We start from the raw sequence: 20,233 nt of genomic DNA, 5'->3' as shown, positions 1-20,233 counted from the left end.
TACCGGTGACAGCCAGCAACTGTTTATTGCAAGTAGCAAGGAGGGCCCCTCGGTGCCACCTTCAAGCCTGGATGTGACTCTTGGCACTGAAGGCCAGGTAGTAGATCACCAGGCCGATGGCTGCAGCCAGTACCTCGGTAGAGACCCAGGGTCCATTCCAGGTGCCCTGCAAGAAAGGAGACCAAAGCCACCTCAGGGGAGAGAAGGGCGAGGAACCAGCCAGCCCCGGCCACCTGCCCTCTAGGGCGCGAAGGCACACCGACCCTCTCCCGGCCCGTCCCCACCCCTCAAAAAGGGCAAGGCTTGTGGCGTGCTCCCTGCTTCCCCTGAGACCGGCTGGCCTCTTCAGCACGCTTACCCGATGGTCCACACTGACTGTGAACAGGGGTGGGATGATAGAAATGTCCTCGTTATTTCTCTGAGCCTGCAAGGAGATGTTGGGGTCAGGGGTGCCGCCAGGCAGGGTGGGGAGAGGTTGGACGGGCAGGAACGTTGGCCCAAGCCACGGAAGACGGAAGAGCCGGGCAAGAGAGAAACGCGGAAGGTGCGAGCACAGGCGTGGCAGGTGGTCAGGAAGGCACGCCACCCCCCCACCCCGGCCCTGGGTCAGCCTTCTCTGTGAAGGCAAGGCCCCTAGTGGCCTGGAGCTCGGGTAAGAGGCACTACAGGGCGAAGGTGGCCGTGGAAGTGAGGTGCACCCTCCCTCCTGTAGGCCTGGGCAGGGCTCCGGGTCGCTGATACTCACCTTCCTCAGCAGACTGTAGGACTCCTCGTCAAAGAATCTGACCTCATAGGTGCCTGCATGGGCACTCTTGTGGTCTAGGCTCCAGGACACCTGGGTTGGGTAGGTTTGACCGAGGTGGGCACAGTGGACACATCCAGGCCCCTCGGCAGCACTGACACAGTACCACCACCCGCAGCCTGAGTCAAACAACCGCAATCCTGCTCCACTGGGCCATCCCTAGGGCTTCAAAGTCATGCCGGTGGGCAGGTGGCCTCCCCCCAAATGACAACCGCGGCATCAGCATCCCTTACCTGATAACGTCCCACGTCCTGGCCCCGGGTCACGGGAAATTGTTTTCCACTGACATCAGCATAAAGAGCCATATTCTGGGACGGGACAAAGAAAGAGTCACCTTCTCCCCCCCCCCCCCCCAAGTCAGCAGAAACCCCACTGTGCTGCTCACAGCAGCACTCGTGGCCTGTGGGCAGGGAGGCTGGGCACACTTGGGGACCACACTATGTCTGGCAGGGGGCACCACGTAAGAGCCATGGACGTAGGCCTGCCGCAACCGGAGCGATGCCAGGAAGCCGACCCCCGTCGATGCTGTTACTGCCTCTGCACATCTACCCGCTATGGCCCGACCTCCCTAACCCACGGCAAGCCTGTTAACTGTGAACACGGGTGGGGTAACTGAAGTGTACTCATTCCTCTGAGCCTGGGAGAGGGTGTTGGGGTCAGGGGGTGCCCCCGAGCCACCCAAGGAGTGTTGCACTCAGGAAAGACCACCTAGGCAAACAGCAACCAGGAAAGGGCTCCGGGCTATGGGCGCTCAGGAGCCGAACCCCTGCTGTTTCTCATTTCCCAGCACCCTTACAAGGCACAGCAAGACGTCTACCTACGTTTCCACACCGAGGCAGACTAGGAAAATGTTCTCTTAACACCTGCTTCACACAGCCTGGCCTGGTTGTGCCCTACCCTCTCTCCTCTACCCGTAAGTCAAAATCCTCAATCTCCCTCTGTCTACATGGGTCCCTGGGTCTGATCCCATCAACTGCCAGTGAGGACCTGATGCCCAAGGTCCCAGGCTCCCTGTGGACCTCTGGCTCTGGCTGAATCCCCCCTGGACCCTGCCTCACCTGGACCCTGTTCTTGCACGTCAGGGAGATCTCCACGATGAAAACGGTCTCAGTGGAAATGACGGCATCCGAGGTGGTGTAGTAGGAAGGGGTGATCTGGGGCTCCACGCAGGCCTCTGCTGTGGGGAGAAGGCAGACGTGCTTACGTAAGGCCCAACTTGTGGGTGCTGGGCTGGGGGGCAGAAGGGACTGCCCAAACCCACTTCCCAGACCTTGTCGGCTGACACACGGGGCCCTTTGGAACCTGTCAGGTGGGATGTGAGACAGATCCGAACACTCAGTCAGAAGTGCAGTGGCGGTGGAAGGGGTATGGTGGGATGGCCTTGAAGGAAGGCCAGGGCTGCGAAGGCTTTGTACAGGCGGAACCTCAACGTAAGGGCAAAAGAAGAGCAGGTGAGCGAGCACGCACGTGGGAGGGGGTGGAGGCGGCAGCAGCAGGACGGACTCACTGCACAACTGGGGCCTGTGGCTGGACCTATGGACACGGAAGCCACGCGAGGGCTTGGGGTTGCAGCCGGACCTCGATTCAGAGCTGTGCACAGCCCTGGCCGGTTTATTGAAGGCACCCTCCGCAGACACCAAGCGTGGTGCGGCTTGCAACCTGTGAGGGCTTGAGATGCAAGGGTCTGTGCCCCCACCCACGGCTGGCAGAAGGCCAAGACTGGCCCCAGTGTCTCCGAGGGAAGGAAACGGGCACAGCTTGTACCCTTTAACAGGGCTGCCCCGAGAGAAAGGAGGCTGCCTCAGCCATCATCACACTGCTCGAGGCTGCAGGGAAGGAAGGACACTGCCTAAATCACAGGGTGCCAAGCAGATGCTACCAGTGGGAAAGTTCTCAGCCAGCTGCTCTCTGAATGTGTCCTGGCACAGCCATGCATGAGGCAGACAGAGAAGCTTTGCAGCTGGGCAGCAGGAGGAAGATGCCTGGGAACGTTAGTGGGGGCTGGTTCTCAGGGGCCACATCTGTGCCCTGCTAAGCTTGGCTTTTTTCCTAAGGACCTTGTGGAGCACCACAGGGTTTTACAGTCAGGTTTGTCCCTTCCAGACACCACTGGCTACACCATGGGTAATTCCTGAGGGGCAGGTGAGAAGGGCGCGGGTAGGGAAGCCAGTTAGGCTGATGAAACCCTCCAGGCACCAAAGGCACTGGCCCGAGTGGCAGCGTGGTGTGGCGCATGGTAAAGTGAATGTGTACAAAGTATCCCTGACTCAGGCCCCCCCAGACTTAGTGCTGGCTCCTGCAAGGACCTCCTCCTCAACACGCTTCTGGACTCCAGTTCCTGAGTTCAACCCCGCCACCAGGTGTTAAGAATCTCTCAAGAATGTACATGTAGATCTGACCGTGGCTCAACTCTGCTGAAAAGCCCTGTAAGAATACACCAGGGCCTCAGGGAAAAAGTCAAGGGTCTGGCCCGGCACTCAAGCCCTCCCCCACCCTTTTCCCCTTTCTTCCCTCTTTTCCAATCTAACTTGCCCACGTTCATGGTCCTTCTGCCGGGCCCCATCCCCGCTTCCTCTCTTCACTTACAGCTCCCTTCCTGGGGAGGCCTGGCCCCACTGCACCGGGTCAGGTGGCTCCTCTCCCACTAGCCTAGTCTTTCACTCGGATAGCCCTGCGCTGCCGAGTTTTGCTCTTGTCCGACCACCCCCACCCCCTCCAGGACTGGGAACTCCGGGTGGGAGCAGGGACGTATGTCACTTTCCCTGCTGGAGCTGGGAACGAGACAGACTCTGGTACTCTTCCTCGGAGGGGCGGACGCAGGGGGGGGGGGGAGGTTTGGGAAGTTTTGGCTGTTTCTTCCAGCAGCCTGGCCGCTGGGTAAACGTGTGTGGTGCAGGAGCGTGTGGTGGCCTCGGTCGCCGCGCCCCGGGGCCACCTGCCTCTCGGAGGAAGAAGGCCCAGAACCCCGCTTCGCCCGCACCCCTCCTCCCCCCACGCACCACCAGTCGTGGGAGAGAGGCTCGCCAGAAAGGGGCTCCGGCCAGGCCGCTACCTGAGCAGCAGGAGAGGCTGGACAGCAGGAGTAGCGCCAGGGCGCCGAGAGATGCCAGCGCCGCCATCGCCTCTTCTCTGCCGAGAGAAAAAGGGAGAGACTCCCCTGAACACGAGGGGCAGACGAGGAAGCGCGACGCGTAAGCAGCGGGGGCAGCCAATCAGGCGCCGGCGGGCCAGGCGGGCCAGTGACGCCACAGGCGGCACTGACGTGTCCCCTCCCCAGACCAGAGGCCTCGGTGGCCGCCCCATCAAGATGGCGACGGCGGCGGCAGCGGCGGCGGCGGCGGCGGCGGCGGAGGCGGTGGCGCTCTCGGCGCCGGAAGGGGGCGTGAGAACAGGCGCGTCAGCGCGCGTGCGCACTACTGGGTCCATGCCGGCTCCCGGCACTTCGCGCCCTGCCAAGCTCTCGCGAGAGCGGTGTCTACGTGTCTGGACGTGCGGCGGTTCTCACTTTCCGTCATGGCGCTGAAGGTGGCGGCGGTCATCGGTGGCGCTGCGAAAGCGGTGCTCAGACCGGCCCTCCTCTGCCGTCCTTGGGAGGTGAGAAGGGGCAGCGGGCCGCGGGGACAGCCGCAGCGCTCGCTGGGCCGGGCCGAGGGCGGCTGGCTTGCGGAGCGTCTTGGAGCCCGATTGGCTGTGGGCCCCGTGAGGGGCGGGGCGAGGGCTACGCGCCGGAGTTGATTGGCTGCCTCCGCTGTCAGTGAGGGAATTGGATCAAGTTGGCCCTTTGTTGGGCTTTCCCAGGGGTCTGGGTCTTGGGCGGGGGGAGCCCCGGAGGGGCGGGGAGAGCGGGCAGCGGCCGGCAGAGTGTCAACTCCCTAGTATACTGTGGGAGCCCTGCCGAAGCGGTCACGTGTCCCGGCCCGCCTTCCTCTTGCGGCCTCAGGAATCCTGTTCCTAGCCCCAGTACCTCCTCGGGTTTTTCTGTTGCGGACCTTTTTGTCACTTGTCCCTGTGGAGTTGGAGAACCGAATTTTGCCAAGTGTTCCGGACATCACCTCCCCCCCCCCCGACATTTTTGTAGTTCCAGATGCTTTTTCATCCCGCGGGCGTCCAGAATGGGAGGGAGCTAGATTTTCTGACGCTGGTGAGGTGGGGTGGCCGTGGGGGCTTTGTTTCCGCAGTTCTCCGTTTAGGACCTTGGTTATTCACTCAAGTCTCATTCCTCTCTCTTTACACACTTAAATGAGGATAACTTAGTCCCTGGGTGGGTCAGAAGCCATCCGAAGCATCAGCGAGCCAAGACTGACTTTAGGGGACAAGAGGTATGACCTCCCGGCCTGGCTCCCCCCAACTAACCTACAGTGTGGCCACCCTCCTGTCTCTGGGTTCCAATTTCCCCCCTGTCTCAAAGGATCTAGCCCACCCTGACCTTCCAGAATCCTGTGACTTTGCTGACACTCCTTGTGGACACATGTGCTATGCCTCTGCCTTCTGACCTCTCGGGAAGACTACCCTTTGACAGCTTATGCTTTATGAAATTCTCATTTCTCTTGCTGATGAGGGACTTGCCAGAGGCCCTGGTGGCTCTGGCAGCTGGGCTCCCTTGGTGTCTTGGTGAAGACTTTTGTGTCCTCCCTGACCTCCCCTTCTATGTGTGCTTGTGTCCACGTTAGGGTGGGAGGAGGGCAGTGAATGGTTGGTAGCTGGGCAGTGCCTTGCCCTGAGACTGGTTGTCCTGGGTATGGGAAGCTTTAGAGATGAACCGTAGATCTTTGGTCCGACTGATTGGGACCTTGTGGGAAAAACACGCAGCCACCATCGGCACTTGATGTAACATAAACATGCCAGGGAAAGGAGCCTCGCTAAGATGTGGAGCATGGGAATCCTTTGTCAGGAACACATACCACCCAGGACCCCTTTCTTTCTGTGGCGCCATCACAGCATGGCTGACAGTCCACCTCCCTGCTTAACGAGTGAGCGGCAGGCCTGTGCATATGTCCCATCCTGCCTTCAACTGGGCGTCTCTGATGGGTAGCGTCACAGGGTGGCATAGGTGTGAGGTAGAACCTGTGTAAGCCCTCGAGGGAAGGTGCCTGTATCTGTCCTGAGCAAGGTCAGGGGAGTAAGTCTATCTTGAGAGCTCTCTGGGGCTTTGGCTAAAGCCTGAAGGAAACATCTAGCATCGGGACCAGGTGAGGGAGAGGTTTAGCCCAGGTGGTGATGTGATCCAAGGCGGGCGGTGGGGGTGGTGGCCCAGGTACAGAGCTAGGTGAGGGGGCAGCTCACCACCGTGGCCGTGTTACCTGTGTAGCACCAGCGGACTCCCAGGAGGATTTACCGCTGGGAGCTGTAGGGGTCCACCGCCTGCCGCCCCCGCCACTGGACATCAGCCGTGAAAACTGGCCTAAGGGGCTGGTGTAGCGAAGGAGTGGGCCTGCCCTGCTGAGGACCAAATGGCTTGCTGCGTCCTCCCAGCAGCCGCGTGAAGTGGGTGCCTCTGTTCCGTGGGTTTTAGACAGGAAGCTCAGCAAGGTTAAACTGTTTGCTACCAAGAGATGGTGGGTTTAGACCGAGGCCTCCCTGACCCCCAAGCCCACCATCTCTTCCTTCATTTTCTGGCGCGTTCATTAATTCAGGAAATGTTTCTTATGTCTGAGCTCTGGACCAGGCATTCTGTTCGGTCTTGGGATGACAGTAGGAAATTGGACCGATATGGCTTCCAGCCTCAAGGACGTCGGGGTTGGGGAGGGACCGAGGCAGTTGCTAGGGACAACCTAAGGATATTGTGGTTGGTGGGGTGGTGGGGGGGGGGACAGTGAATGGTGGGTAGCTGGGCAGTGCCTTGCCCTGAGACTGGTTGTGTCAGCCAAGGGGGACCAACAACTTGGCAGCCTTAGGGCATCAGAGAAGGCTTCCTGGAAGAAAGGCGGTGGAAGCCTCCTTCCACAAGTCATGTCGAGAGCCTACAAGTAAGGTGAATCCAGGGGTGCCTGGGTGGTTAAGCATCAGACTCTTGATTTCATCTCCAGTCGTGAATTCATGGGTTGGGCTCCACACTGAGTGTGGAGCCTGCTTAGGATTCTCTTCCTCTCCCTCTGCTCCTCCCCTGCTTGTGTGCCTTCTCTCTCTCTCTCTCTCTCTCTCTCTCTCTCTCTCTCTCTCTCTCTCTCAAAAAAAAAAAAAAAAGATGAGTCCAGATACTGACAAGTGCTAGAAAGGAAAATTGGAAAGCCCTGAGTGTGCCTGTGGCTGCAGATCCAGGGGCCACATGGATGAGCAGATACCCCGAAGCCTTTTGTCCTAGTAGTCACCTTCCTCCTGGCCCCTGGCTTGACTGAGTGAGTGGCACACCTATGCCGCCAGAGCCTGTGCGAGTGGCCGCCTTGTGAATACCAGCGTGGGAAACCCAGAGGGGATGATCAGCCTCTGTCTGAGCTTTCTAGACTTCTAGCAGGAAGGTATGGCTCTTTGCAAGATGGCCACGGTGACCCTGCCGTTGGCTGGAATACTCTGATGCTGCCCCAGCGGGAAATTGGCAGAGCATCTCCAAGTGACAAAAAGGACCTTGGCTCTGCCCCTGCCTCTTTGGATTGAGAGACACTGGGTGTGTTCCCAGGTGGGGAGCAGCAGGAGCAGAGTGAGGATGCCTAGGCCCTCCACAGTGGCACGTGGCAGACAGGCGTCTACCTCCAGGACTGTGTGGGGACCCTAGATGGATCACTGCTCAACAGCTGTCCCCTTTGACTCGGATGGCTTTTACTCTGAAGCTGTCAGACATGGCATTGGGGTGGCTAAACATGGCTGTTTCTGAGTCGGGGGGTTGGGGACATTCATCTTCCACGTAGGCCACAGAGCAGTTTTGCAGTCCTTCGTAAAAGCCCTCTGAGAGATTGGTGTCTGTTATTCTTCTAAAAATGGTTAGATTTTCCCTGGCGCGTTTGCTTTGGACTTGTGATTCCGGAGGGCCGTTCCCACGATGCCAACAGTGGCTGTCTCTGGGTGGACAGGGGACTGGGTGCTATCTTTTTGTTCTGATCTCCGTGTTAGGACTGTGTGTTGTTTTTGTCATAAGGAACAAGATTTTTTTATACATTTTTAAGTTTCGCTCATTTATTTTGAGATGGAGAGAGAGGGAGAACCCCAAGCAGGCTCCGCACTGTCAGCACAGAGCCCGACGTGGGGCTCGATTCCACGAACTGTGAGATCATGACCTGAGCCAAAATCAAGAGTCGGATGCTTAACCGACTGAGCCACCCAGGCGCCCCATAAGGAAAAAAGATTTTAAAAATGACAAAATGATTGTTGTGGCCGCTCCAGGGTTTGCCACGTGCAGTGTGCCAACTTTTCCACGTTACAGACAACAAACATCCCTGGGCAGGACTAATTATTGGCTAATAAAGAATCAGACAACACAAGAGAGAAACATTTCTTAAGTTGATTAAGAGCTGATTGCAGAGCTGATGGAAGCATAGAGGGTCTCCGCGACCCTCCACGATGCTTTGACTGGCTGGTCCTTGGGAAATGGAGGCCCTTGGGCCATTTGGGCGCGTACCACGAGCCGTTCACCACATGATGGTGCAGGGGTCAGGCAGAGGGATGATGCGTGGGACCTGGCTGGGCATGGTGGGGACGGTTCCTCTTCCCTGCCAAGAGTTCAGCTGGCCTTTACCAAATCGACTTTCTGGGCCGGACAACAACCACTGGCATCTGGTTCTCTTTGCCAGGTTCTAGGTGCCCACGAGGCCCCCGGAGGAGCTTCTCCGTAAGTACCTTCCAGAGCGTGTATGCGCGTGTGTATGTGTGTGTGCCCGAGAACGCTAGTGTTTATGCACGTATGCACCTGTCTGTGCGCGCGTAAGTGTGTGCGTGCGTGCACGTATGTGTGCTGTGCCTGCCTGTTTGTTCCCTGGCGCTCCAGGTCCTTCTCTCTGAGGCACGGTCTCAGAGGTCGCCCACCCCTCCTCACCCGAAGCGCACTACACAGTATCCCCATTCCCTGGGCACAGCCTCGTTCCTCCAACCCTGGCTGATTCGTGTCTTCTTCCTTTCTGTCCCTCCTCTAGCAACAGACAATTGTGAGTATTCCTCTCATCTGCCTGTTAAGTTTTGGGGCTTTTAGTTGCTCTGGGATTGAGCCAAGTCCAGGCGGGGGTGGGGACTGCTTCTGCCGCCACCCTCCCGACCAAGGAACCCCCCCCCACACACACACACACCGTGATTAACTTGTCTGGGCTGGGGTGGCGGGGTCAGGTAACCCCAAGCTAGAACCTCATGACTGGCCGGCCCACCGGGCCCACCCTCACCTTCCCGTCTCTCCAGCCTCCGTCGGCTAAGTATGGTGGGCGGCACACGGTGACCATGATCCCGGGGGATGGCATCGGGCCAGAGCTCATGTTGCATGTCAAGTCTGTGTTCAGGTACACGGCCCCTGGGCCTACCTCCCCTTGACCCGTACCCCGAGGGGAGCTTATACCCCGGCGGGGCGGGGGGGGGGGGGGCTTGAGAACTGTGCCAAGAGGGACCATCAGCCCAGAAGCCCACTAGCCAGGGCTCCGCCCCAGCGCCCCTTGAGGCAGCGGCAGGAAGGCTGAAAGCCCAGGCCTTTTGTCCCAGTGCCTGTGATCCCGGGCGCGAGGAAGGTGGCAGCAGTCCTGCTGCTAACTGTGTTGTAGAGTTCAAGTATCTCCCCGTCAGTTGGCGCAGGTCGACCCCGTCTCCCCTCAGGCAGAGCCAGGTCAGGGTGGACAGCGGCGGTGGCCAGGCCTCTGCGCCCAGCAGTCCAGGCGGGCTTCCTAGAAGAGGCGTGGGGGAGGCCTGGGGCTCGCCACCTTGACCCAGTTCTGCCCCAGGCACGCATGTGTGCCGGTGGACTTTGAAGAGGTGCATGTGAGCTCCAACGCTGACGAAGAGGACATCCGCAATGCCATCATGGCCATCCGCCGGAACCGTGTGGCCCTGAAGGGTGAGCGTGGGGGCCAGGGCGGGGCGACCGTGCACGATCCCTCTCATTTCGAAGCCGACACACACTTGTCCCTGGGGCCGCACGACTCGCACTTTAGGGTTTTTCTGGCTGGGGAGGACCCTTGGGCTTGGAGAGCGGACAGAAACTTTTGGGGTCTGTGCTGCGATTCTGAGAGCTTGTGGCACTAGGCTGGACAGGAGCCTGTTCAGTAAAGGGCTTCCCCCACCCCCTTCTCTCCTGGGATGCAGCCCTCTCTGCCGGGGTCAGCTTTGACCCTCGGGGTCTTTTTCTCACAAACCGTATGTCACAGGGATGCGGTTTTAACCCTCTCCCGCCGCGTTGCCCGTAGCTGGCACAGCTGTGGGTGTTACAGGCAGGAATTCTAGCCCTTCCTCTGTTTGCCTGGATTTGGTACATGTTCTTAAAATGCTTGCATTACTCGTTCTGTAAGCTATAGTCCATCACCTGCTCTGTGTGAGCAGAGCTGAACCCGGGTGGAGCCCCAGCCCCTGGCAGTCAAGCAGAGGGGCCAGCGTGGCAACTGAAGGGTGTCTGAGGCATTGTGGGCAAAGGCGGTGTGGGCAGGGCATGACTTGGAGGGGGCGGTGGCCCCAGTGGGCCCTGAGAAAAGCCTGCTCTTCGAGGCACCCTCTGACCGCCTTTTCTTGGAGGCTGCTGACCCCCTCTTGCGCCCGTTCTTTTTGCCCGGGTCCGCCCCGGCCCAAACTATAGTCTTTTCCAGGCAGCCACCACCTGCCCCCGAACCGGGGCTCATGTGGCGCCTCGATGCAGGGCCTGACGGTGACGCCAGCCAAGGTCACATTGCTGGCGCCAGGCTGGCTAGCCAGCCGGTTAGTGAGCAGGAGTGGTCACTTTCTCTCCAGCCAGACCCCGATCTTGCCATTTCCTGCCCGGGGTCTGGCAAGGTCTCCTAGCCAGCTGCCAACCCTTGTTCATTCATCTGTTCGTTCATTAAGTATTTATCGAGTGCCCGCTGCGTGCCAGTCCCTCTCTAGGCCCTTGGAACCCCTCAGTGAACCGCACGCACTCTCTGCCCTCGCGGGGCTTACGTGAGAGACCACCTGGCGCTCTGTGAGGTACCTCTGCCGGTAAAGCCACCTCCTCTGCTTGATGCTGCCTTGGGCACGCGTTCCCTTGCTCAGGATGGGGAATGTGGTGGCGTCGCTGAGCCCAGGGGCCCCCTCTCCAGCCTGTCTTTTTTCCGTCCCGCAGGTAATATTGAAACAAACCATAACCTGCCACCGTCCCACAAATCCCGAAACAACATCCTTCGGTGAGAGCCCAGTGCACAGGGTGGGGGCTCGGCAGGGGCAGAGTGTGGCAGCAGACGGTCGTGGCACCGGCCGGCTGCTCTTCTCTCTGTGTTCCCAGTACCAGCCTGGACCTCTATGCCAATGTCATCCACTGTAAGAGCCTGCCAGGAGTGGTGACCCGGCACAGGGACATAGATATCCTCATTGTCCGGGAAAACACAGAGGGCGAGTACAGCAGCCTAGAACACGAGGTGGGTGGGACCCAGGCTGTCCCCTTATTGTCTTGGGTCGTGGGGGCTGGGGACAAGCCTGGCCAGGCCCAGGGAGAAGCTTGTGCTGGAGGGACTCTTCTCCCCGTCTGTCCCAGAGTGTGGCTGGAGTGGTGGAGAGCCTGAAAATCATCACCAAGGCCAAGTCCCTGCGCATCGCCGAATATGCCTTCAAACTGGCCCAGGAGAGCGGGCGCAAGAAAGTGACAGCCGTGCACAAGGCCAACATCATGTATGTCCCACCCCTGCCGTGTCCCTGCCCGTTCCGCAAGCAGTTGTGAAACGGCTGAATTGAACACTCTCCTCCGCCCTGCTGTTAGGGACTTGGGGCCCCGGACCCCGCTGCCCCCCAAGGGGCCGTGCCCAGGGGCGTGCCCTCTTGCCCCTTTCCCAGCCGCAGCATCACCACAGCGCATACTTTGGGCAGGTAGAGCAGGATCGTGCCCGTCGTACAGGCGGGGGACTGGTCAGGGGTCAGAACCCAGCTTCTCTGGCCATCTTTATACCCCGTGCCTCCGGCTGACTGTTAACAGTGGCCAAGCTGGCGTCTTGTGCTCCCCTCCTAGGAAACTGGGCGACGGGCTCTTCCTCCAGTGCTGCAAGGAGGTGGCAGCCCGCTACCCCCAGATCACCTTTGAGAACATGATCGTGGACAACACCACCATGCAGGTAGGTGGCCTGCCGGGTTCCACGGCAACCTGCCTCCAGCGCAGTGGGCTTCCCGTGCGCTCCAGCTTTTCTGCCTGTCCCCCTTGCCCTGCAGCTGGTGTCCCGGCCCCAGCAGTTTGATGTCATGGTGATGCCTAATCTCTACGGGAACATCGTCAACAATGTCTGCGCAGGACTGGTCGGGGGCCCCGGCCTCGTGGCTGGGGCCAACTACGGCCACGTGTACGCCGTGTTTGAGACGGTGAGTGTCGCCAGGGCCGCTGGCCTTTCTGTGCTAGAGAGCTCGCATCTCATCCACTTCGCCGAAAGTATAGGATATGGTGTGGCCATCGCCACTGTCTCGTCCCAGAATGTTGTCGTCCCCCCAGTATTGGGGGCACCTGGGGGGCTCAGTCGGTTGAGCAACTGACTCTTGATTTCGGCTCAGGTCATGATCTCACGGTTTGTGAGTTCGAGCCCTGCACTGGGCTCCGTGCTAACAGCGTGGAGCCTGCTTGGGATTCTCTCTCTCCCTCTCTCTTTCCCCCTACCCCACTTGTACTCTCTTTCTCTCTCAAAGTAAATACGTAATCTTTAAAAAAAAGAAGAAACCCTGTGCTTGTTGGTTGTTACTCGCACACCCCGCCCAGTCCCTGGCCACCACTCAGCTGCTTTCTTGTCCCTCTGGCTTTGCCTTTTCTGGCCATCTCCTACACGGAGTCATATACCGTCTGGCCTTCTATGATTGGCTTCTCTCCCTTAGCGCAGTATTTTGTTTTCCTTAATTTTAGAGAAAGAGCGTGTGAGCAGGGGAGTGGGGCAGAGGGAGAGAGAGAATCCTAAGCAGTTATGCTCAGTGTGGAGCCCGATGAGGGGCTCGATCACACAACTCTAGGATCATGACCTGAGCTGAAATCAAGAGTGGGAGGCTCAACTGACTGAGCCAACCAGGCGCCCCATTAACGTAGTATTTTTAAGGCCTATCCACACTGTGGCATGGCTATATGCCCCAACAACATTCCTTACGGTGGCTGAATAATATCGTATCGTACAGAGAGACCATGTTTTGTTGGTCTCTTAGCTTCTATTTTTAGGTCTTTTTTTTTTTTTTATGAGGTAAAATTCACATAACAGTGTGAAACCATTAAAAAAAATTTTTTTTAATGCCTATTTTTGCGAGAGAGAGAGAGACAGACAGACACACACAGCTCATGAGCAGGGGAGGGGCAGAGAGAGAGGGAGACACAGAAGCGGGCTCCAGGCTTCGAGCTGTCAGCGCAGAGCCTGACGCGAGGCTCGAACTCACGAACTGTGAGATCTGAGCCGAACTTGGGACACTCAGTCGACTGAGCCTCCCGGGTGCCCCACCCCGCTTTCTTACCATCCCCTTTCCTGTCTTGCCCTCTCGAGGCTACAAGGAACACGGGCAAGAGTATTGCCAATAAGAACATCGCCAACCCCACCGCCACGCTGCTGGCAAGTTGCATGATGCTCGACCACCTCAAGTAAGCAGCTCCGTGACCCCCACCTGCCAGCCCCCCCGGCCAGCCCCCAGGCCCCAAGCACCAAAAGCTTCCCTCCCTCCTTAGGCTCCACTCCTATGCCGCCTCCATCCGTAAGGCCGTGTTGGCATCCATGGACAACGAAAACGTGAGGCTCCTCTTCCCCCGCCTTCCCCCCCCCCCCCCCCCCCCCCCCCCGTGGGGCTTGAGCTGGTGTGCTACCTGAGGGGCAGAGGTGATGACCTGTCACTTCCTGCTGTCCCCAAGGGGAGGGCGGTACTCGTACCACTGCCCTCCTGCTGGCAGGCCCCGCCCCTGCAAGCCACGGGAGACCGCGGGCGGCCCGGTAGGGGTCAGGGCTCAGGTGTGGGCTCAAGTTCGCGCGTCTCCCACAGATGCACACCCCGGACATCGGGGGCCAGGGCACTACGTCGGAAGCCATCCAGGACATCATCCGCCACATCCGCATCATCAACGGCCGGGCTGTGGAGGCGTAGGCTGTCCCTGGGCCTGCCTCAGCTCACTCCCTCTCCCGCTCCCAGCACCCCAGCTTGGTGGGCGGACCCAGAGTAAATCAGCTTCCGTCCCGGCTGCTGTGTTTCTGTCACTCCGGGACACTGACGTTTCAGTTCACGCTTTATTAAGAAAAGAAACACGCACACTTCCCATCCGGGGCCCCTCTGTGAGGGCTGGGGACAGAACAAATGCTGAATGGTGGGCCTGGCTCCAGCATCTCTCTGCCCTGCCGCGGGGTGCGGGGCGCGAGAGAGCTCGTACACTGCAGGGTGGAGGAGGGCAGCTCCCGAAGGGTGGCTCGCAGGGTGGCAGGAGCCGCCCGGCTTTCCCTGAAGGCACTGGGAGGGGGTGGGGGGGCAGGCACGCCTCAAGCTGCACAGAGTGCCTGTGGGGCTTAAGGGTTGAGCCAAGGGTGCCGGAGGCAGTCGGCTGCGCTGGCCCGCTTCTCGGGGATGTACTCCATCATGGGCAGCAGGAAGGCGCTGAACTGCGTGGCCTGCTCCAGGGGCCACTCGTATTTCTCCATGAGCACCTCGTACAGGCCCCAGTGCTTGAGGTTGTGGATGTGCCGCAGCTCTCCTGGGGGCCGGCCAGCGGGCCGGAGGTTAGGCTCCGCCAGGAAGGGGGCCTCTGGACCCCGTGCCCCCCTCCCCCGGTTCTGGAGCCCATGCTCCCTGCCCTACCCCCCACATCCAGGGGGCCCGAGCCCGCTCGGCCCTACCTCTCCGGTTGAAGAACTCCCGGGAATAGCGGCCCGAGAGGGCGAAGGCTGGGGGGATGTCTCCCAGAAGCTCCACGATGTGGGCGATGTGGTCTGTGGACAGAGAGGAGGCTGGGCGGTGGCTGGGCGGCCGGGAGGCCCCCAGGCTGAGCCCAGGGCCGGCCTCCCCCTACCCTCGTCACGACTGTAGTCTTCTCCAGAGTGAGGCTCGAATAGGTAGTCTCCGGTGGCCAGCTCGAAGGCCTGGAAGGGGGAGAAGGTGAGGCTGCCGGCGGGGGCGGGGTGGGGGGGGGACCTGCCCTAGGCCAGGGCAGCTGGGGCGTACCATGCACGCCGTGCTCCAGATGTCGGCGGGGGGGCCGTACTCGGCTCCGATCAGCACTTCCACGGCCCTGTACTGGCGTGTCTGGATGTCCTCGGTGAAGTGCTTGTGCTGGAGGCAAGGGGAGCCCTGGGGAGGAGCCGGGGCCGCGGCTGGCCCGCCCCCAGCGGCCCCCACCATCTCCCACCTCTGGGCTGGGCAACCAAGGAGCTCAGTGGGGCTCCCTCTGAGCCTCAGGGTCCCCAGAGGTCCCGAGAGGGACTGGCCTCTTCCCAGGGGTCCCCGCCCCTTGCAATGGGTCCAGTTCTGGTGACTGGATGGGACGGACGCTGGTCTGGGCTCGGTCCCGGGTCTGTGTCAGGAGGCAGAGCCCGGGGTCTGGACGAGTGGCGGTTCGGGGCCCGTGGGGCTCGGAGGAGGCCGGCCTGTGCCCCTGCCCTCGCAGCCGGGTGCCCACTCTGCTCTCCAGACCGGCTCATACCACCCAGCAGGCGTTGCCCAGGTCTGCGATCTTGATCTTGATCTTGTCTGCGTTTTGGGGCTCTAGGGGGTTCACCAGGAGGTTCGAGGCACCAAACGGTGCTGGAGAAGGAAGAGAAGGGGGAGAGGCTGAGCCGGCTGGGCCCCCGCCTGTCCAGCCCCGCCGAGCCCACCCGCAGGCCCGGCCCAACTTACTGCTGGGCGATAGGAGGCCCCCGGTCTCCCGCTGGTTGGAGGAGCCTGAGAGGATGGAGCACGAGGCGGGAGAGAAAAGGGAGCCCGAGAAGCCTGACGTCTGGGAGCCCGGGCTGAGGCTGCGCTCGCCCCCGGTGGCGGGGGAGGAGGAGGCGGGGGAGGGGCCGGCCCCGGCCCCGCCCCCGGGGTGGCAGCCGGAAGAGGAGGTGGAGCCGCTGCCCCCCTCGAGCCTCGAGCCAGCGTCTGGGGAGAGGGGCAGAGGCGGGGTGTGAGCCGGCACCCCGGTGGCCTGCGCTTGCCGGGCGCGCGCCGCGGCCCCTCACCCTCGGCCTGGGCCGCCGCCTCCATGGCTTCCAGCCTCTGCAGGTCCCGCAGGCGCTCCTCCAGCAGCCGCTTCTGCAGTTTCCGCTTGCGCCGCATCTTCTTCCTCTTGTTCTTCGACAGCTTCCCGGGCTGCCATCAGAGCCCGGGTCACCCCAGGGTTCCCACCGCCCAGCCCCTGAGCGCCCACGCCTCTCCCTGCGGCCTGCATGCTCATGGGGGACGGGGCCTCTGGGCCCTAGGGCCACCGAGGACGTAAACGCCGGGCCACCCCGCTGTGGCCCACGCCTCGGCGCCAGTCCTTCGCTGCCCGAAGCTAGACTTTTGGGGGCAGCTGATGGGCCTTCGTCTAGCTCGGAGCCCGCCTCCCCTGGGGGGGGGGGGTGGGGCAGCTTGGGCCCCTCGTGGCCCTGGACGCACCGTCCGCCCACAGAGGCAGTGGCGCCCAAGCGACCGCCCACGTGTGCGACCCACCCTGTGTCTCACCCTCATCCCTGGGGAGGGCAGGGACGTGGGGAGGGGGTGGGGCCAGAGAGGCCGAGGAGGGAGCTCTGAGGAGATGGGGAGATGAGGCCCAGGCAAAGAGGGGCACCCCAACTTACCAAGACCTCCTGGGGGGCAGTGCTGACTGAGGGGGGGCAGTCGGAGCATCGGGGCAGAGAAAGGAACAAAGACTCAGGCAGGGGCTGAGGCCCACGGGCCCCTCCCTGGACCCACGCGGGCTGGCGCTGGTACCTGTGGAACGGGATGGGGGCGGGGCCCCCGACTGCTGCCACTCTGTGGCCTCCGTGGCCAGGCGCCTGATGTAGGCATCGCCCACACACAGCAGGATGTTCTCGGGCTTGATGTCTGTGTGGATGATCTTGCACTTGGTGTGGAGGTAGTCCAGGCCGTGCAGCACCTGGGGAGAGCCACTCCGGAACTTTCACAGCCCCGTCCCGGCTGCCTCGCCACACTCCCAGAGCACGCATGATGCTCACCTGCCTCACGATGCTCTTGACGCAGGGCACGGGCAGGCCTTGGTAGTTGGACTTGATGATCCACTTGAGGAGCTGGTGGCCCAGGACTTCCAGCACCATGCACACATCTGGGGCTGGGAGTGAAGGGTGGCCGGAGGGCCCACGGCAGGGGGGCACGGGCCTCGCCCACCCGCAGCTGGGGAGCAACCGGGTCTGGCGGTGCAGAGTCACCACCTGCCCGGTGTCGTTATGGTGTCCCTGCCACTCTCAGGTGTGCCACTTGGGAGGTACCTTGGGTGCTTGTCCCGGGGGCAGGGCACCGGAGGAGCAGACACGGAGGCCTGTCAGGCCAGCCACATTCCCGTGCCCAAGTATTTGCCAGAGAGCCTCTGGAGCAGCTCCTCAGTGGACGGCACTGCCATTTGGGGGTAACTCGGCAATGCCCGTGGATAACCGATGCCCGCCCGGTCATCTGCTGGCCCCCGCACAAACACAACCCCCGAAGCGGTGGGGCTGTTTTGCAGACTAGTGTCACTAGAAGGGATAAGCCCCCATTGTGCAGATCAGTAAACCGAGGCCCCGGCAGCTGGGATGGCGGGAGCGGGCACCGCTGCCGCCACACCGCTTTGCTCGTCCTGCAAAGGATACGGACTCCATTAACCCCTGAGATCCTGAAGTCATCGATGAGCTGGACAATGGTCTCTCTTTTGGGGTCACTGGGGTCACTGTCCCGGACCTGGAGCAAAGCGACCACGAACGAACGGCTCCACCCTGGCCCTCACCAGCAGCTCCCTGCTGCGCCCCCCGCGCACCTCCGGCCTCGGCTGCGGCTCCCTGGCCTGCTCCCGCAGGTCCTCCCAGGCAGAGCCAGCTGGAGCCTGCCCCTCTGGGAACTCCGCCCTGCCTGGGAGCCGGGAGCGGGGAGGGTGGCGCCTCACACATTTCAGGAGCTTGATCTCATCCACGGCGGTCTCCGTGTAATGCCCCGCGCTCTTCACCACTTTCAGGGCCACGAAGCGCTTGCGCCTGCAACACCGAGCTCCGCGTCGGCCGCCGGCCCGGCCAGACCCGTGGGGGCATCGTGGTGGCCCCAACGGAGCCCAGGGGTGGGCTCCCGGCTGGCACTGGGCCCCGGGGGGTGGTGGGCGGAGGGGGCACTTACTGGATATCCCAGCAGAGCCAGACGGTGGAGAAGTGGCCCCAGCCCAGCTTGCGCACCACGTGGTACCGCCCATTGAACAGGTCGCCGATCTTCACAGGGTAGTAGCCGCCTGGGGAAGGAGTCCATAGAGCGTGGTGGGTGGTGGTGCCTTCCTGGGGTGGGGGGGGGGGGCAGGACGATCCAACCCCGCCGGCCCCCTGGCCCACGTGGGCCGGCCTCGGCACCCTCCTCCTCCCCAGCTGCCCTGTGTCCCGCGGCAGCCACCTGGCCGCCTGCGCCGAGGCCAGGCCTCACCCTTGCAGTAGTCCTTGGGGTCCTCCTGCTCCTCGTCATCGGAGCCCAGCAGCCCCTGCAGCATCCGCGGCGCCGGTGTGGCGGGGGCGAGTTCGGAGCCCGAAGACTCGGGCCCGCAAGAGGCCTGCGAGCTGCGGGTTGGGGGGCGGGCAGTGAGCACTCGAGGCGCCGGGCACGGCGGGGGGGGGGGGCCCAGGGCGCCCCGACCGAACCCTACCTGCTGCTGCTGCCGCCGCCGCTGTCCCCGCCGCCGCCACCGGCGCTGGCGCTCATCCCGGCCGCGCGGCCCGCAGCTCCCGCGCCCCGGGCGGCTGCTCCTGTGGGGCCCGGCGGCGGCCCGCGCATTTATAGCCTCGGCCGCTGATCTCACCCGCCTTTATAAATAGCCTCCCAGCTGCTCGGCTGTGGGCAAGGTATGCGGCGGGAGGAGGCGGTGCGGCCACGGGCCGCCCGGGAAAGCCTGGTCCCCGGGCCCAGCCGCCCCCCGCCCCCGCCCTGCCCCAGGGGTGGCCGAGGGGGCCCACTGAGCAGGGACTGCCGGCAACCTGCTTCCCAGGCGGAGTCCCTGCGCTCCGGAGCTGGAGCCAGCTGAGGCGGGGCGGTGGACAGGACAGCCCAGTCCTCAGGTCGGGCGCTACTTCACACCCCACATACCCTAGGGCGCCGTGACACTTTCAGAACATTCTCTGGCTTCCTGCTGGGCCTCTGGTAGCCTTCGCGAAGGAGGCCCTCCCCATTCCCACGGGTGCCCTGTTCCCTGCCCGCTCTCAATGGGGTTCCCACTTTTCCTGTGGCTCATTGACCCCTTAGGCAGGCGCCCCCCTCTCCCTGAATGTGGTGTCGCTGGGGATCCCGGATGATGGAGTCAGGGGCATGAGCTGAAGGCAACTGGCGGCTCCCACCAGAGGTGCTGGGACGGTGTCGAAGCCCGGGAACCCGCCCACTGAGGACCCCAGCCCTGACACAGTGTGGTCTCCCCTCCAGCTCCTCAGCGCCCCGCCATCCCTGCCTTCCTCCCTGTGTCCACCAGCATGTGCCACGTGCCCACGTGGGAGGCACGGGGACCCATCTGCCCTGGCCCTGCCCTCAGGGGTCCTCCTCCGGTGGGGCCCACACAAGCCCCCAGCTCTAACAGGCCGGTGACAGAGGGACCTCCAGGTCAGGCAGAGCCCTCTGGAGCCTGTGACTTTGGGGCTGCATCCGAGGGACCAGGAAGAGTCGGTTGCCCAGCAAGGGGTGGGTGGGCGAGCTTCCAGGGTGGTGCAGGACCCGGATGGGGTGAGGTCTGCAGCAGGATAGGCCGGGGGCCTCTTTGGCCACAGAGGGGTCGGGGGTGGGGAGAAGCAGGGAGGCCCTGGGCGGCCACGGGTCCTCACGGAACCCGTGGGCGTTTGTGTGAGATCCTCGCAGAGGCTGGCGGGCACTTTTGCTCTTTGGAAACATCACTCTGGCTGCTCCCAGGAGGGAGCGGAGGGGGCCGGTGTGGAGCGGGGAGGCCAGCTGGGGACTGTCGGACAGTCAGAAAGAAGCAGTGGGGGCTCGGCAGTGACCGTGGTGAGGCCAAGATGGGAGACGCTTGGTCCTGCTGTCCCTGGGCCAGGGACGAATTGGTAGGGGTAGGGCGGGGTGGCCGTAGGTGGGGGCGGGTGGGCCAAGGAAGGCGGTGAGGGGACAGAAGAGAGGAAGGCCTGGGGCGGGGGGGGGGTGCCGGATGGCCCTTTTTCCTCGGGCAGAAGTCACAGCCGCGGGGCCGAGGGGAGGACCAAGAAGGGAGGCACTGAGTAAACTCTCACAGGGACAGGCACAGGC

The 20,233-nt window shown here is 62.2% G+C and overlaps 3 protein-coding genes across 6 annotated transcripts; 1 reads left to right on the top strand and 2 right to left on the bottom strand.

Annotated features, from left to right (window-relative positions):
* On the bottom strand, positions 1 to 4,108 carry SSR4 (signal sequence receptor subunit 4). Of its 2 annotated transcripts, none has more exons than XM_006944109.4 (6): positions 3,855 to 4,108; positions 1,861 to 1,976; positions 1,036 to 1,110; positions 746 to 835; positions 359 to 424; positions 1 to 166 (listed from the first exon to the last, which is right to left on the bottom strand). In XM_006944109.4, exons 1-6 carry the CDS (start codon positions 3,919 to 3,921, stop codon positions 62 to 64), a joined length of 519 nt encoding a protein of 172 aa, XP_006944171.1. In that variant the 5' UTR covers positions 3,922 to 4,108; the 3' UTR covers positions 1 to 61. The 2 variants fall into 2 exon arrangements, with proteins under 2 accessions (XP_006944171.1, XP_004001057.1); XM_004001008.5 differs by having other exon boundaries at positions 1,861 to 1,979; positions 3,855 to 4,106.
* Positions 4,109 to 4,315: 207 nt separating this feature from the next.
* IDH3G (isocitrate dehydrogenase (NAD(+)) 3 non-catalytic subunit gamma) lies at positions 4,316 to 14,045 on the top strand. The gene is given in 14 exon segments (XM_011279558.3): positions 4,316 to 4,396; positions 8,524 to 8,539; positions 8,542 to 8,561; positions 8,863 to 8,874; positions 9,119 to 9,216; positions 9,649 to 9,761; positions 10,995 to 11,055; positions 11,154 to 11,286; positions 11,403 to 11,536; positions 11,871 to 11,973; positions 12,068 to 12,214; positions 13,363 to 13,457; positions 13,542 to 13,602; positions 13,850 to 14,045. Coding segments are annotated over 14 exon segments (1,176 nt in total). The 3' UTR covers positions 13,952 to 14,045.
* Positions 14,046 to 14,077: 32 nt separating this feature from the next.
* Positions 14,078 to 18,799, bottom strand: SRPK3 (SRSF protein kinase 3). Of its 3 annotated transcripts, XM_023248828.2 has the most exons (15): positions 18,642 to 18,798; positions 18,425 to 18,555; positions 18,131 to 18,239; positions 17,907 to 17,994; positions 17,617 to 17,704; positions 16,990 to 17,096; positions 16,745 to 16,910; positions 16,612 to 16,637; positions 16,012 to 16,141; positions 15,689 to 15,931; positions 15,495 to 15,595; positions 15,017 to 15,124; positions 14,865 to 14,934; positions 14,692 to 14,784; positions 14,078 to 14,549 (listed from the first exon to the last, which is right to left on the bottom strand). In XM_023248828.2, the coding sequence occupies exons 1-15, from the start codon at positions 18,767 to 18,769 to the stop codon at positions 14,365 to 14,367; spliced, it is 1,773 nt and encodes a 590-aa protein (XP_023104596.2). In that variant the 5' UTR covers positions 18,770 to 18,798; the 3' UTR covers positions 14,078 to 14,364. The 3 variants fall into 3 exon arrangements, with proteins under 3 accessions (XP_023104596.2, XP_023104597.2, XP_023104595.2); XM_023248829.2 differs by lacking the exon at positions 14,865 to 14,934 and having other exon boundaries at positions 18,642 to 18,799; XM_023248827.2 differs by having other exon boundaries at positions 14,692 to 14,934.
* Between the last annotated feature and the right edge of the window lie 1,434 nt (positions 18,800 to 20,233).

The sequence above is a fragment of the Felis catus genome, chromosome X, assembly GCF_018350175.1.
Source record: "Felis catus isolate Fca126 chromosome X, F.catus_Fca126_mat1.0, whole genome shotgun sequence".
NCBI lineage: Eukaryota > Metazoa > Chordata > Mammalia > Carnivora > Felidae > Felis > Felis catus.
This window is presented reverse-complemented; position numbering and strand designations above follow the sequence as displayed.